The 15,187-nt window shown below is 34.4% G+C and overlaps 1 protein-coding gene across 4 annotated transcripts in view; it reads right to left on the bottom strand.

Moving 5' to 3' along the window:
* Positions 1-3,496: 3,496 nt before the first annotated feature.
* Positions 3,497-15,187, bottom strand: part of snx4 (sorting nexin 4) — a 33,211-nt gene continuing 21,520 nt past the window's right edge. For all 4 annotated transcript variants that reach the window (XM_073911605.1, XM_073911606.1, XM_068223293.1 and 1 more), the window contains 5 exon segments: positions 9,213-9,302; positions 8,761-8,860; positions 6,462-6,607; positions 4,878-4,992; positions 3,497-4,739 (listed from right to left, as the gene is read on the bottom strand). In XM_073911605.1, the coding sequence (XP_073767706.1) occupies positions 4,692-4,739; positions 4,878-4,992; positions 6,462-6,607; positions 8,761-8,860; positions 9,213-9,302 (499 nt within the window). In that variant the 3' untranslated portion in view covers positions 3,497-4,691.

The raw sequence follows: 15,187 nt of genomic DNA, 5'->3' as shown, positions 1-15,187 counted from the left end.
ATTAGCTAACATGAACTGTTGCAGAATTTATTCTTAGTTACCATGTTTAAACTTAACTGAAACCCTTGATCTTAATACATATATGAGCAATTCCAGCGTTATGGATGTGACATTTGCTGTAAAAACTCAAAACATAAATTCACATGGAAAGTATGTTAACATTATATTGAAACATCCCTTTATATTTTCCAAAACAACTAATCAGAGTTAATGGATCAGAAAAATCAATCTGTAAACATGTTTTTTTATTTTAAATAAGGAAAAAAAACATGCATTATGGATGTGACCAAAAAAAAAAGTCTGTGAGTTTACAGTATACAACACTTTGTAGAAATTCCGTGAATTAAACTGCACAACCCAAAAGAAACAATGCTAATCGAAAGGATAAGAGTCAGCTCTCTATAAAACAAACATGATTGATTTTATTTTATTTGACAATTTTGCATTTAAGAAGGAAAAGCTTCATTATGGATGTGACGGGTGTAAAAAAATTTTCTTGTGTGACTTTTTTCTCTCTCTCTCTCTCTCTCTCTCTCTCTCTCTCTCTCTCTCTATATATATATATATATATATATATATATATATATATATATATATAGTTGAAGTCAGAACTATTAGCCCCCCTGAATTATTAGCGCTCCTGTTTATTTTTTCCCCCAATTTCTGTTTAATGGAGGGAAGATTGTTTCTGCACATTTCTAATCATAATAGTTTTAAAAAAACGTATTTCTAATAGCAGATTAATTTTCTCTTTGTCATGATGACAGTACATAATATTTTACTTGATATTTTTCAAGACACTTCTATACAGCTTAAAGTGACATTTAAATGCTTAACTAGGTTAATTAACTAGTCAGGTTAGGGTAATTAGGCAAGTTATTGTATAACAGTTGTTTGTTCTGTAGATTATCGAAAAAAATGAGCTTAAACGGGGTTAAAAAATTTTCTCCCAAAAATGGTTTTTAAAAATTAATAACTGCTTTTATTGTAGCTGAATTAAAACAAATAAGACTTTCTCCAGAAGAAAAAAAATTATCAGACATACTGTGAACATTTCATTGCTCTGTTAAACATCATTTGGGAAATATTTAAAAAAAAGAAAATAAAAATCAAAAGGGGGCTAATAATTCTGACTTCAACTGTATATGAATTTATGAATATATATATATATATATATATATATATATATATATATATATATATATATATATAGAGAGAGAGAGAGAGAGAGAGAGAGAGAGATATGAATTTATTTTATGTATATATATATATATATATATATATATATATATATATATATATATATATATATATATATATATATATATATATATATAGTTGAAGTCAGAATTATTAAACACTCTGAATTATAAGCTCCCCTGTTTATTTTTTCTCCATTTTCTGTTATCTTTGCCATGATGACAGTAAATAATATTTGACTGGATATTTTTCAAGACACTTCTATACAGCTTAAAGTGACATTTAAAGGCTTAACTAGGTTAATTAGTGTAACTTGGTAGGTTAGGGTAATTAGGCCATTTATTGTATAAGGATGGTTTGTTCTGTAGACGATCAGAAAAAAAAATGTAGCTTAAAGGGGCTAATAATTTTGACCTTAAAATGGCATTTTAAAAAAACTGCTTTTACTCTAGCCGAAATAAAACAAATAAGACTTTCTTCAGAAGAAAAAATATTATCAGACATACTGTAAAAATTTCCTTGCTCTGTTAAACATCATTTGGCAAATATTTAAAATAGAAAAAATAAATTCAAAGGGAAGGTGAATATTTCGGACTTCAACTGTGTGTGTGTATGTATGTATATATATATATATATATATATATATATATATATATATATATATATATATATATATATATATTTTATATATATTTATATATATATTTATATATTTATATATATATATTTATATATTTATATATATATATATATATATATATATATATATATATATATATATATATATATATATATTTATATATATATATATATATATATATATTTATATATATATATATATATTTATATATATATATATATATATATATTTATATATATATATATATATATATATATATATATTTATATATATATATATATATATATATATATATATATATATATATATATATATTTATAAATATATATATATATATATATATATATATATATATATATATATATATATATATATATAAATGCATCCTCTGATTGCTGCTTTGGATGGATGTGTATGTAATTGACTTCCGTTTAAAGAAGAATTGAAAAAAATATATGGTACAAATAATGGTAAAAAAAAATTTTATCAACTCTTTATTTAACACCTATTTAACATATTAAGAGGTTGAATAATCAATGTACGGAGATGATGGCAAGTTTATTTTTTATATATTTATTTTTATTATCTCCCCCTCTCTTTAATACAAATACTAAAAGAAAAGGTTTCTCTTAACTAATATTTTTTAATGAACGAAAAACATAATCTTGACTCTTATACAATTACTATAGTTTACTATCACTAGTTTTTATTATTATTATTAATAATAATAATAATTAATAAAAAATAACCAATTAAACAATTAATTAATTAATTGGAGAAATAAATCCATAGGAAATAATTCAGAATATTTTATATTGATTGTTGTGAAAACAAATCTGTTCTAAATCTGGCTGTAATGCAACCCAACAATTGTACATTGGTTCGTTTTATTACACGGTTCTTAAGTAAAACACCACTAGAGGGAGGCATTACGACCCAGAAACAAAAGAAGATTCCTTCAGAGAAAATGGCTGAGGCAGTGGAAATCTCTACAGTTCTGTGAAAAAAACACTCTTTTTTAGCTGTACAGATGATACCTTATGCTAAAAGTTGTTATAATTTATCCTGTCACTCCAACCTCGGTTTATAGGTAACCGTAATACAACACATATTTAACTTGCTTACTTCATATCATTAATTCATTTTCTTTTCGGCTTAGATGCCTTTATTAGTCAGGGGTCGCCACAGCGGAATAAACCGCCAACTCATCCAGCACATGTTTTATGCAGCGGATGCCCTTCCAGCCACAACCCATCTCTGGGAAACATCCATTCACACTCATACACCACGGACAATTTAGCCTTCCCGATTCACCTGTAGCGCGTGTCTTTGGACTGTGGGGGAAACTGGAGCACTCGGAGGAAACCCATGCGAACACAGGGAGAACATGCAAACTCCACACAGAAACGCCAACCGACCCAGCCGAGGCTCGAACCAGCGACCTTCTCGCTGTGAGGCGACGGCACTACCTACTGCGACAGTGCTGTCACCTGTTTACTTCATATGTTACATCACTCCCTATGCCATGCATCATATACTGCATATTTTCAGTTTTAAACTTAAACCGAACTATGCCGAGCTCAGAGAGATATATACCATGGTTACATTTCTAGTTTAAAGTGAACAAATGAAAAGACCCTCACAACAAAACAAAAGCCAAGTGATAATGGTACTTTATTATTACTATTATTATTACCATTAGTGTTACACAACAATGATTTTAACAGCTTATATACAAATAATCATCTCCACCCCCAAAAAATGAACCCAATGACCAGGCTGAGTTGCTCATGCTACTCTAAAATGTGGAAATTGTAATATCCTGCCTTTCCTGTGACATTCGTATTCCTTCAGCCAGATTTATATCAAAACATCGACCCCACCCATTCATCATAACACATGACAAATATGGCATTCATAGTGAAGAAAATATGCAGTTATTCTTGAATAAGGCATAAACAGCATATTAATATTTCTCAGATGAACTGAACCGTAGAAAGGGAGGGGGCCGGTGGTCATAAACAGCTTATGCTTTTATGGCTGAACGTGCAGAAAAGTGACAGAGCAGCAAACTATGATGAATTTATGCACTTTGTTTGCTGTATGGGCGTCAGGACCAATTTAGTTTGCATGTGAATAAGAACAGTTACTTTACTTTTCATAGGAAATCTGACTCTTGGTGTCCTCCGTGCCAGATGATAAAGATCATTACGCATGAAAACTAGAAACTGGACACGTTCCAGATGTGCGGGACCACCATTATGGGGTGGGGTGGGGTGAGGGGTATGATAAAAATACAACTTTTTTCCCCCTCATAAAATACACACCCTTATGTTGACAATTTAAATGTGCTTTTGTGTTTTATGATTGACTAGATTTAATAAAAAGAAAATGAAAAGTATAAAAATGAATTATTTTGGCATCAAAAAGCATGAAGATAGGCAAAGAAAAAGACAACAAATCATACAAAAATCATTACATAGTTCCAGATTAATCAATAATAAGTCATTGTATTGTCTGAAGCGTTAAGTCATTAATTGTCTGTTATCTGCACAAGCTCTTGTGTAGGTCAGAATAGTGCATTCACAAAAGTAACCAGATCAGAAATCTATCTGGTAAACATGGAAATAAATAAAACAGCACCCCATTTATTCATTATTTGGACTCTGAAACTAGTGTATGTCAATATTCGATACCTTTTATTCACCAGAGCATCTGGTGCAAGAGGCTGACAAAAGTTTAAGATAGAGAGGAAGACTTTAGTCCCCATGGTCAGTCTCTAGGAGTGTGTGCTTCTCTGGATTGACATCTCCAAGGCCTCCCTGGTGTTCTGGTTGTCCTGCTCGAACACTTACATCTTACTGAAGCACTCTTTAGCGTTGTTCCACACTTGAATTCCCTTCAAATGAAGCAGGATTACATTAACACATCAGTCCTGTGTCTTAAAATAGTACAAATAATATGTATTTTATTTTATTGCTTAAATAAATGTTATTATTTTTTTTCGGTCATGATCAAATGTTCTCTCCATGCTCACCTTTTTACACATGCTGATCTGCATGATGGCGTAGCTGATGAGAGCTTCTCGGAGATCATGGTCTTTCTGCTCTTTGAACCTCTCAATGTCCGTCCATGCACCTTTCACAAACTCTCTACACAAAAAGACAGATTTTATTCTACATACTGTATTTATTAATTATAATGAAGCCTGATGTTAGTTACTACAGCCTAAGATAGGGCTTCTCAATTAAGATTTTTCCCATAATCATAGTTATTTTAGTCAATATTATAATCAGGATTATTTAAAATGATTATAAGTTGGGGATATAACCAGTGTTGGGTAAAAAAAAAAAAAAAAAGCTGATCTTAATCAGAACTTAAATAACATGTCAGACTTTCACAATATTGTTATATTATTTTTGTGTGTTTGGCTTTTTTTTTATATTTAAGTCAGGGGCGACATGGTGGCTCAGTGGTTCGCACTGTCAAAGCAAGAAGGTCGCTGGTTCAAGTCCTGGCTGGGTCAGTTGGCATTTCTGTGCGGAGTTTGCATGTTCTCCCCATGTTCATGTGGGTTTCCTTTCCTCCAGGTGCTCTGGTTTTCCCCACAGTTGTGTTGTGAGTCTAAATGAGTGTGTATGGATGTTTCCCAGTGATGGGTTGCAGCTGAAAGGGCATCCGCTGTGTAAAACATATGCTGGATAAGTTGGTGGTTCATTCCGCTGTGGCAACTAAGCCAAAGCGACTAAGCCGAAGAAAAATGAATGAATAAAGTTTAAGTCACTTTTAAGTGCTGCACAGATCTAATTTACAGTTACATGTGCATTTCCATTCTCAACTCTTTACATTAATTTATTACATAGCAAATAAGCGATTACGGTTTAAATACTTTAATAAATCTAATAAATTTCAATACGGCGGCTCAGTGGTTAGCACTGTCGCCTCACAGCAAGAAGGTCGCTGGTTTGAGTTTGCGTCTGTGTTTGCATGGGTTTCCCCCACAATCCAAAGACATGCGGTACAGGTGAATTGAATAAACTAAATTGGCATGCATGTATGCGTGTATGGATGTTTCCCAGTACTAGGTTGCAGCTGGAAGGGCATGCGCTATGTAAAACATACTGGATAAGTTGGCGATTAATTCAGCTAGATGAATAAAGGGACTAAGCCGAAGGAAAATGAATGAATAAATTAAGCACGTCATGTGCTGCAAAAGCCACATTACATGATTTTATCGATATTCATTTGAAACTGGGCTTTGTTAAGATGAATCGGGAATGAATGCGGATTGCTGGAAAGGGGGCTGGATAATCGTTTTAATCTCTATTGTTTTATCATAATCGTAGGATGCCAAAATCGATTAACCAAACAGCCGATCCTCAGATCTACACATTTTTAAAACTGAATAAGCCTGGTTCACCCCAACCCCTTAATGTGGCGAAAAATTAAAAAATGTAAATTAGGTCAATTAGGTTTAAGCTTCTCACTGGTGATCTTCAAAATACAATTCTACCAATAGGTTTGGCCGACAGCAACAGAAAGCATGGTCTGCGATATCATGTCTTCTGTTGCTGTCTGCAAAAACCTATTTAATCAGCTGAGAGTATAGTGCAGAGCTTACTCGCATTCTACATTTCTGTCTTTGACCATTTCCTCTCCTTCTTCAATCTGTGTCTCCAGCATTTTCAGCTTGGCCTCTCTCTGCTCTGGGGTCTCTTGTCCAAACAGTTTACTGGTCATTCCCTTCAGAGAGAAGGTCCGGACCGTCTACATGAGAAAACAAAAAAGTCAATGACATCCAATGGATGGAACAAGCCACAAACTCCTACTCCCATGTTTATGAGCAGAAAGCTGAATTATGGATGTTTTCTCACATTTTGTTTTCTACAAGTGAGCCTAGTAATTGGCCATATCAGCTAATTGGGTCAGAAAGTTGTGTGTGTGTATCATTGGCTTTTTGTGCTGCTTAAATGTTTACATTAAAATAAACCAATGATAAGTAGTCTTAATTTACGCAAAGGACCAGGCCACATTAAAATTCAATTCAATAGCATACAAACTCAAAGACACAAAGATCACTAAATTTTGGCCAAAAAGATCTAAATTTAGGACTGTGTTTCAAAAGTAAATGCTGGATTTGATATATTACTGCTGCACGATTGCAATATTTTGTTTTTGTGCTAAATATATTGTGATATGAATACCAGTTCACCAGATGGCTTGAATAGCTATTTGTGGGGAAAAAATTAATTAAGATTGATTGGGTTTTTGTAAGATTTTATATTATTTGTATGATTCACAATAATAAACAATCAGCACAATACACACACAATACAGCACAATTCTACACACAATACCCCATAATGACAATATGAAAAAAGAAATTTTGAAATTGTTGCAAATTTATTAAAAATAAAAAAGCTGAAATATCACATGTACATCAGTATTCACAGCCTTTGCCGTGAAGCTCTAAATTAAGCTCGGGTACATTCCGTTTCCACTAATTATTCTTGAGATGTTTCAGCAGCTTAATTGGAGTTGGCCTGTCGTAAATTTAGTTGATTGGACATGATTTGAAAAGGCATACACCTGTCTATATAAGGTCCCAGGGTTGATAGTGCATGTCAAAACACAAACCAAGCATGCAGACAAAGGAATTGTCTGTAGACGGCGACAGTATATCTTCCAGCAGGACAATGACCCAAAGCACATCCCCAAAATATCAATGGAGTGGCTTCACAACAACTCTGTGAATGTCCCTGAGTGACTCAGCCAGAGCCCAGACCTTAATCCTATTGAACATCTCTGAAGAGATCGGAAAATACACTGTTGCTTCCCATCCAACCTAATAGAGCTTGAGAGGTACTGCAAAGAGGAAAAGGCGAAAATTCCCAAAGACAGGTGTGCCAAGCTTGTGGCATCATATTCAAACAGACTTGAGGCTGTAACTGCTGCCAAAGGTGCATCAGCAAAGTATTGAGCAAAGGCTGTGAATACTTATGTACATGTGATTTTTCTGGTGTTTTATTTTTAAAAATCATTGTCAGTATGGGATAGTGTCAGTATGGGGTATTGTGTGTAGAATTTTAGTAATATTTTTTTTCTAGGAATAAGCCTAGAACATTAAAAAAAATTTGGAGAAAGTGAAGCGCTACGAATACTTTTCGGGATGCAGTGTACTTTGCAATGACTTCACACAACTCATGTGTTCGCAACTGTTATGCTCATCAACTATAATCTCTCAACATTGCAGATCCTGCGATGTGACTGTTGCGGATACACACATTGTGATATTAATGCTGAAATGATATACTGTGCAGCCCTGAAATAGATATACATGTGTGATATTTGGAAGCTACAATATTACTGTAACTGTAATTAACAGTTGGTGTTATAGAGTCACTTGTCAAAACACAAAAGAAGCCTTAAGAGTCCAAATGAAGCCTATTAGAATGCAGTTAGGATGACTACATAATTCAAGTTATTATATATTTATTTAGCAAGATGAGTTGAGTTAAACTTTGTCCTTTTTAGGAAATGGGTCTTATACAAAAAAAGAGTGTGCTTGCACATGTAGTATAGTAATACTATTCAACAGTTCAAACTAATTAAATACTGAGATAATTAAAGTGATCCACCTATCCATTAATTCAATAAATCACTCTTTAAAACTGGGACTTACTGCAAAAAACTAGCAGAAACAGGTATAGTACCAGCATAAAAACACACTCAGTAAAATGCTTAAAGTATAATAGTAATAAAAAAATCCCCAAATAACTAGATCTTATTTTTTTGCCAGTATCACACACTCCTACTTATGATGTAACATGGCAATATAATGATTAAGTCTAACTGGAAAGTCCCTCATTCCAGACTTAAGGGGAGTGAAGTGGAGTTGGTGTAACTAAATGGACACTGACCCCGGTGGCGAGTTCCTCCCGCTGCTGTTTCTTAGAGCTCAGATCCTGGACGGCTGTCTCCAGTTCATACTGAGTCAGTTCATGCTTCCTACACACTGCCCTGTCAAAGTACACACACACACAAAATATACAAAAATTGACCATTAAACAAATAAAGATGTTTGTATGTTACGGGAATTGTTAAACTGAAGACCTAATGTAGATGACCTGCAGTTTGATCACTTTCAGAAAACCAGATGGGGGTTTGTGTTAGAAAAAAGTTGCATGTGAGTAACTTAATCAGCCTGTGGGAGTTTCTAGAACATTTCAGATTAACCTTACTGTTATAACAGCTTGTGTTTGGTATGCTTTAGGTCAGTTTTTAAGAAGTTTAGGGAAATTATCACAATTCTCCTTTTGCAGTGAGCTGTTAATTTAAGGTGAAGCAATTCAGGCAATGCAAATAATGTTACCGCAATGCATCTGCGTAGAAAAGATACTCCTTCAGCTGGTCTGCATAATGCTCCTCTTCTTCTAGAATATCATCTATAGAGGCAGCATACCTGCAACACAAAAAAACAACTGTACAGTTATTTTCTGATAGTCATTTCCTGCGTACCAGAACAGCCTGACACAGGAACAGTTTCTTCCCTCAGGCAATCCATCTCATGGACACTCTATAGTAATTGTAAAACAAATACCACTACTTTTTTATTCACATACAGTTGAAGTCAGAATTATTAGCCCCCTAAATTATTAGTTTGTTCTGTAGACTATCGAGGAAAAAAAATGCTTAAAGGGGCTAATAATTTTGTCCCTGAAATGGTTTTTAAAATTTTTTAAACTGCTTTCTCCAGAAGAAAAAATATTATAAGACACACAGTGAAAATTTCCTTGCTGTTAAACATCGTTTTGGAAATATTTAAAATAGAAAGAAAAAAAATCAAAAGGGGGCTAATAATTCTACAGTACTTCGTAATTCGACTTCTACAGTATACACTTAATTATTTGACAACATACTTCACATGCCAATTTGCACATAAAAGCTGCACATATAACTTTGTAGATAGTAATATACCTGTATACACTTGTCACTTTGTATATTTGCATTCACTGCTTACCTCAGGGTTCTTACACGTTTTTTAAGTCAAAGCAACACTGTAATTTACTCTTAAATATAATTTACCCATCTTGAATGCAAAAATAAAAACAAATAAAAATAGCCAGTGCCACACGCATATGCACATTCTTTAATGTTTAATTTAAATAATGAATCATTATTATCTACTTAGCAGGAAATTATTATGAAAGCAACACAATTACATTTTCAAGCAGCATCAAGCACTTATCCAACATCTAAGCACTTTTAAAACCTTGAAAACACTCTTTATTAAAATAGAAGCATTTTCAAGGATTACCAAATATATTTTAATATATTTATTATCTGTTTTTTGTTCTGTCTCTGTCATTCTGTTGCACTGTAGAAGCTGTCACGAAAACAAATGTCTTGTATGTGTGAACATGCCTGGCTAATAAAGCTCTTTCTGATTCTGATAAGGTGACAGAAATGTGCACACTAGCGTGCATATTTTGTTTTGTAAAAATTACTTCAAACTTTTATTTATTTTTATTATTTATTTTTTCAAAGCACTATTATATTGATCTAAATCAACAGAAAATCCATTTAAACTTTCCATTGAAAATATATATATTTATAAGTGTCAGTTTCTGATGCAAATATCAAACAGCACACAGATTAAATAGGGAAAAAATGAGAAAGAATGATTGGGATGATTTCTGAAGGATCATCAGAGTATGAAAAAGATTTGAATGCACAGGAATAATAGACCCTTTTTCACATATTTTTACGGGTTTCTCAGTAGCAAAAGTTGTCATAGTTGGGTAAACTTAGGCTACGTTTACACTGCAGCCAAATGTGGCCCCAATCTAATTCTTTTTTGTCAACATGCGACTCAGATCTGTTTTTGTCTTGACTGTGTGAACAGCCCAAACCGCATGAAATCTGATCTTTTCAATTCAGATTTGTGCCACTTTCATATGTAGTATTAAGTCAGACACAGGTCTTATGTTATGCAATGCGGTCGCAGTGTGAATGGTCATGTCGGATTTCATCTGTCTTTTACATAATCTTTGGCCGACATGCATCATTATTCTGTGCCGCAAACATCATCTACTACTCAGCAGCACAGTAGAATGGCACACAGGGCAATAACTTTACCACAGAAAGATGGCTGTTCATTTTTCAAGGCAAAACTGGTGCTTGTTAACCAATCTGGTTAAGGGCAGGTGATCGAGCACCCAAACCCTCCTTCTGCACATGGCTATTGAAGTAAAATGAAATAATTCTGCAAACAGAGATAAACCAACTCCATCTTCATAATAAGTTCAATACATTGGTGGTCAGTAAGGTGTGCACCGTGGTTGTCATACATTACAAATGATCAGTGTTTTCAAACACAAGTGACTTATTCTAGGTTATAAATGCCGAAATACACATTAGTAGTAGCAGCACAACGCTTTGTAGTTCATTAAATACACCACAATTGTCTGTGAAAAGGCCAATAATCATATTAAGCATAATTTGACAACATGCTTACTTCATACAGTATACACATTGTGTGCATAATTAGACATTTTGTGCTCTCCGTAATGTACTTTTGAGCATGCGGGTCAGTTTAGGACCATGATCTGTTCACACTGCAAGTCTGATATATGCCACATTTCTAACAACAACGTGAACACCCATGCAAAAAAATTAGATCTGAGTAAAAAATCTGATTTGAGCACTAAGCCCCACAGTGTGAACGTAGCCTTAGAGCGCAGTGAGTGGGAGATTATAAGAAATCTTTTTTTTTTTTTACAATCCTATTTGCTAAAAAAAAAGAAAAATGCCACGATTGTGTAATCAAGACTTTCAGAAAAAGAAAAAAAAAATAGTGTGAGACTGATGACAGCAGCCAGAGAGAATAACGTCAAATTTACTGTCCCGCCCCTATAAATGCTGGATTAGAAACACCTCGCATAAGCGGTAATTCGCTTTTGTAATTTTACACAAAGATGATATAATGCATACATAAATGTTTATACAAATACATTTTAAAATAAATCAAAATATTAAAAACTTTTAAGGATTTAGGATTATGATGACTGGTAATTGAGTCATAACAGTTTTGTGAAAAGGATCCATAAACATTTTTACTTTAATGTTAAAAAGATACAGTATATTACAGTATTTCAGTTCATAATGCATTTGATTCAATAAATGGAGCCTGTCTGAGTTCTCTTTGTTTGACAATTTTAGAAAAGGTCTATAAACACAGATTTTTAATGATAGCATCATATCATCCATTTTGGGCCTTTTAAATACACATTTACATTGAAACCACTAGTTTTATAATATGTATATGGCAATGTTAATGTATTTGTGCTAGGCGGAATACATCTGCTACGCTGCTGCTGCTTTGATATTATGCCAGAGCGAGTACAGAGACCTGCTACTGCCAGTATATACACAGACATGCCTTCTGAGAATATAACACGCTACTGCTGCAAATATACATGTAACCCCCAGTAACAGATCTAAACACAGGTGGAGCTGAGGTAGAAGAGGCTCTCCGAAAATGCGCTGCAGCTTAAACAGCATAAAATGATGCAAAGCATTTAAACTGATGAGGAGAAAGCTCATTGGCTGCCGAGGTACCAGCAGGAGTTAATGATGTAGTTAATGACGCAGGAGCAGATTAGGTGACCTATCAGTTTGCATGAGCATAGTTTCGTGGCAGAAAACTCATTGATGCCACAGGGCACAGAGAGTTTCTTTCCATTACGTTCTAAACAAAAAAAAATATAAATATGAAAATAAATGACTTACTTTCATTTAAATTGCCACATTACACATAAATAGACTTTACCACAATTAATACCTAACAAATAAACCACTTTTCACTACATTTGCCTTAATAAAACAGCTGAATCTTATTATATATACGGTAAGCATGATATAATATTTTGCACATACCACCCATCCCTAATGTGACAAGCTGGCATTCTAGTGAAACTACGTCTATAATTCTCTCTAAATCAGACGCAGAGCCAGAGCAACCAATGCCAAACCCACAGCACAGTCTGTTTGGGGTATTTTGAGGAATTCTGGGGAAAAGGTAAGCAACATGATCTATAAAACACTCTGACAGCTGCTGAATGGGGGCTGATGATGGACAGGTTGTTTCTTTCAGTGCTGAAACAGACAGGCAGCGCACTGGGCTCTGACCTCTGACCTTTCCTCCGAGTACAGCAATCTGGAATCCATCAGAGCAGACAGCAATACAAAACCAGAATAGAAATGACAGGGCCTGGCTAAAGACTCACTATAAGGACACTACCGCGAAAAAGTCCCTCTCACAACATCAAATAAATAAACATAGCTAAACGTTTTGGCCATGGCTCTGGGAGATTTGCGCCTTGGTCTGCCAGCCAAATCAAAACATGAGCCTCCCAAGGGCGCATCATTCTGGCTACTTGTTATGATGGTTGGGGGGACGTGAATGGAAATTTGAGAGGAATCAGATCAATCTGGCAAATGTGTTTAACAGAAAAACACACACATTTAGAATCATGGGGTGTATCATAAAGCATCTTCATATTTCAGGGTCCTCGATGAGCTCCCAGGAGGGTAACGGGATCGTCCCAAGTAGGAGAAATGCAATTAAAAACAGCTGCAATAAAAACTGTAACTCGAAAGTGGCTACAACTCGAACCCCCAACAAAATCCAGATGGGTGGATAGTACTGTATCTAATGTTCAAATATGGAGAGGATAAGTTTTTCATTAAACTACAAATGGACAAATACCTGCAATATTGGGAGAATTGGATTGTGCCTTTGTCTTTACACCATGTAAACTGATCTTTATATGTATTTGTCAATGTGAGCTGTAGGGAAATTTCCAATGTTATTGTAATTTTTCATTGATTTAATTTTTTCTTTCTTTACAAATTTTCTTTCTTTATAAAAAATCCTATTATTAAAATCCTAGACTAGACCTATATACCCTCATTAACCTAGTCTTGCACTTCAAACTGAATATCTGTATCTTGAAAAAATCATATAAAATATTATGTATTGTCATCATGGCAATTGTTAGAAATAAGATATTAAAACTATTATGTTAAGCAATTTGTTGAAAAAACTATAAAAGAATTAAAGAGTCCCTATGATGGGTTTTTGAAAATGACCTTCCATGTAGTGTGTAATACAGCTCTAAGTGAAGTGAAATATCCAGCTAAGGCTTAAATCTGAAAGTGCGATGCGTTTAAAACTATTGATTCATCTATAAAAGAGTTGACTCATAGTGGTTTGAATGAATCGTCTTGATAAAGAGTCTTTAGCCGTGTCAGCATGACCTCGATACAAACTTAAGCCCCGGCCATTTGTTCTGCACACAAACCCGGAAAAATTTAAACCTGCGGCCTCGCCCACAAATACTGTAGAAAGAAAAAGAAGAACACCGTAAAGGATGCCGGTTGAATCATGTCGTGAAGACGCTGTGCTCAGCTGGATATTATTGGAAGTGTGAGGGAAAATAAGTTTTATGTTCTCTACCCAAAGATGAAACCGTGAAGAGTCCGTGGTTGAGGTTTAATTTTGCAAAAATACCTGAGCATTATAGCCCCTGCCTTGTGCTACTTCCATCAATTTTCGGACAAGTGCTTTAGTAATCTACACACTTACAACAGCAGATTTGTTGGCCATTTGTTAAAGGAAGGATCAGAAAAGACTATTGATGTATGGGACTTTGTCAGAGCATGACAGGAACTTTACAGTACACAGTTCATGGACCAGTTTCTTTCTCCATTTTATAAGTGTAAGTAAGTACGATTAAAATGGTTGCCTCTTTGTTTCTCTAGCTTGCAAATTATGTATTTAATTGTTTTGTTACTTGTAACCGCTTGTACTGTGTCTGGGAAACTCTTTCTATTCTCATATCACACCTAAAGTCACGTTGAAAACGCGACGCATGCCGCTTTGTTAACAGATTTAAATTATTTTGTGAGCTCATGATCCACAGCCGTTTGTCGTTGCTATAGCCACCATCAGCTGTTCCTACACACATCTGGCAGTCAAGTTTCAAACTAGTTTTGCCACTGTGTGGATTAATACTAAATGTATGCCCTAGTTAAGAATAGAGCAATATGCTGGTGTTAAACTGCATTGCTTTAATGCATGCCTGCATTGGGCTCACACATACACCCTGCACTCTGACTACTTCAATATTCTTGATAAGCCGTGGTGGGCATTTCTCGCACTGAACGCAGTCGACCAATAGCAACAGACTGTCATCAGTCCAATCAGCGCAGATTAGCACTGTGCTAAGGATCGGTTTGGGAACAAAGGAATTGCTGAACAAATCATATGGGATTTGTTGGGAT

This window comes from Danio rerio, chromosome 9 (assembly GCF_049306965.1).
Source record: "Danio rerio strain Tuebingen ecotype United States chromosome 9, GRCz12tu, whole genome shotgun sequence".
NCBI lineage: Eukaryota > Metazoa > Chordata > Actinopteri > Cypriniformes > Danionidae > Danio > Danio rerio.
Note: the sequence above shows the minus strand (reverse complement) of the source record. Positions and strands in the feature narration are given on the sequence as shown.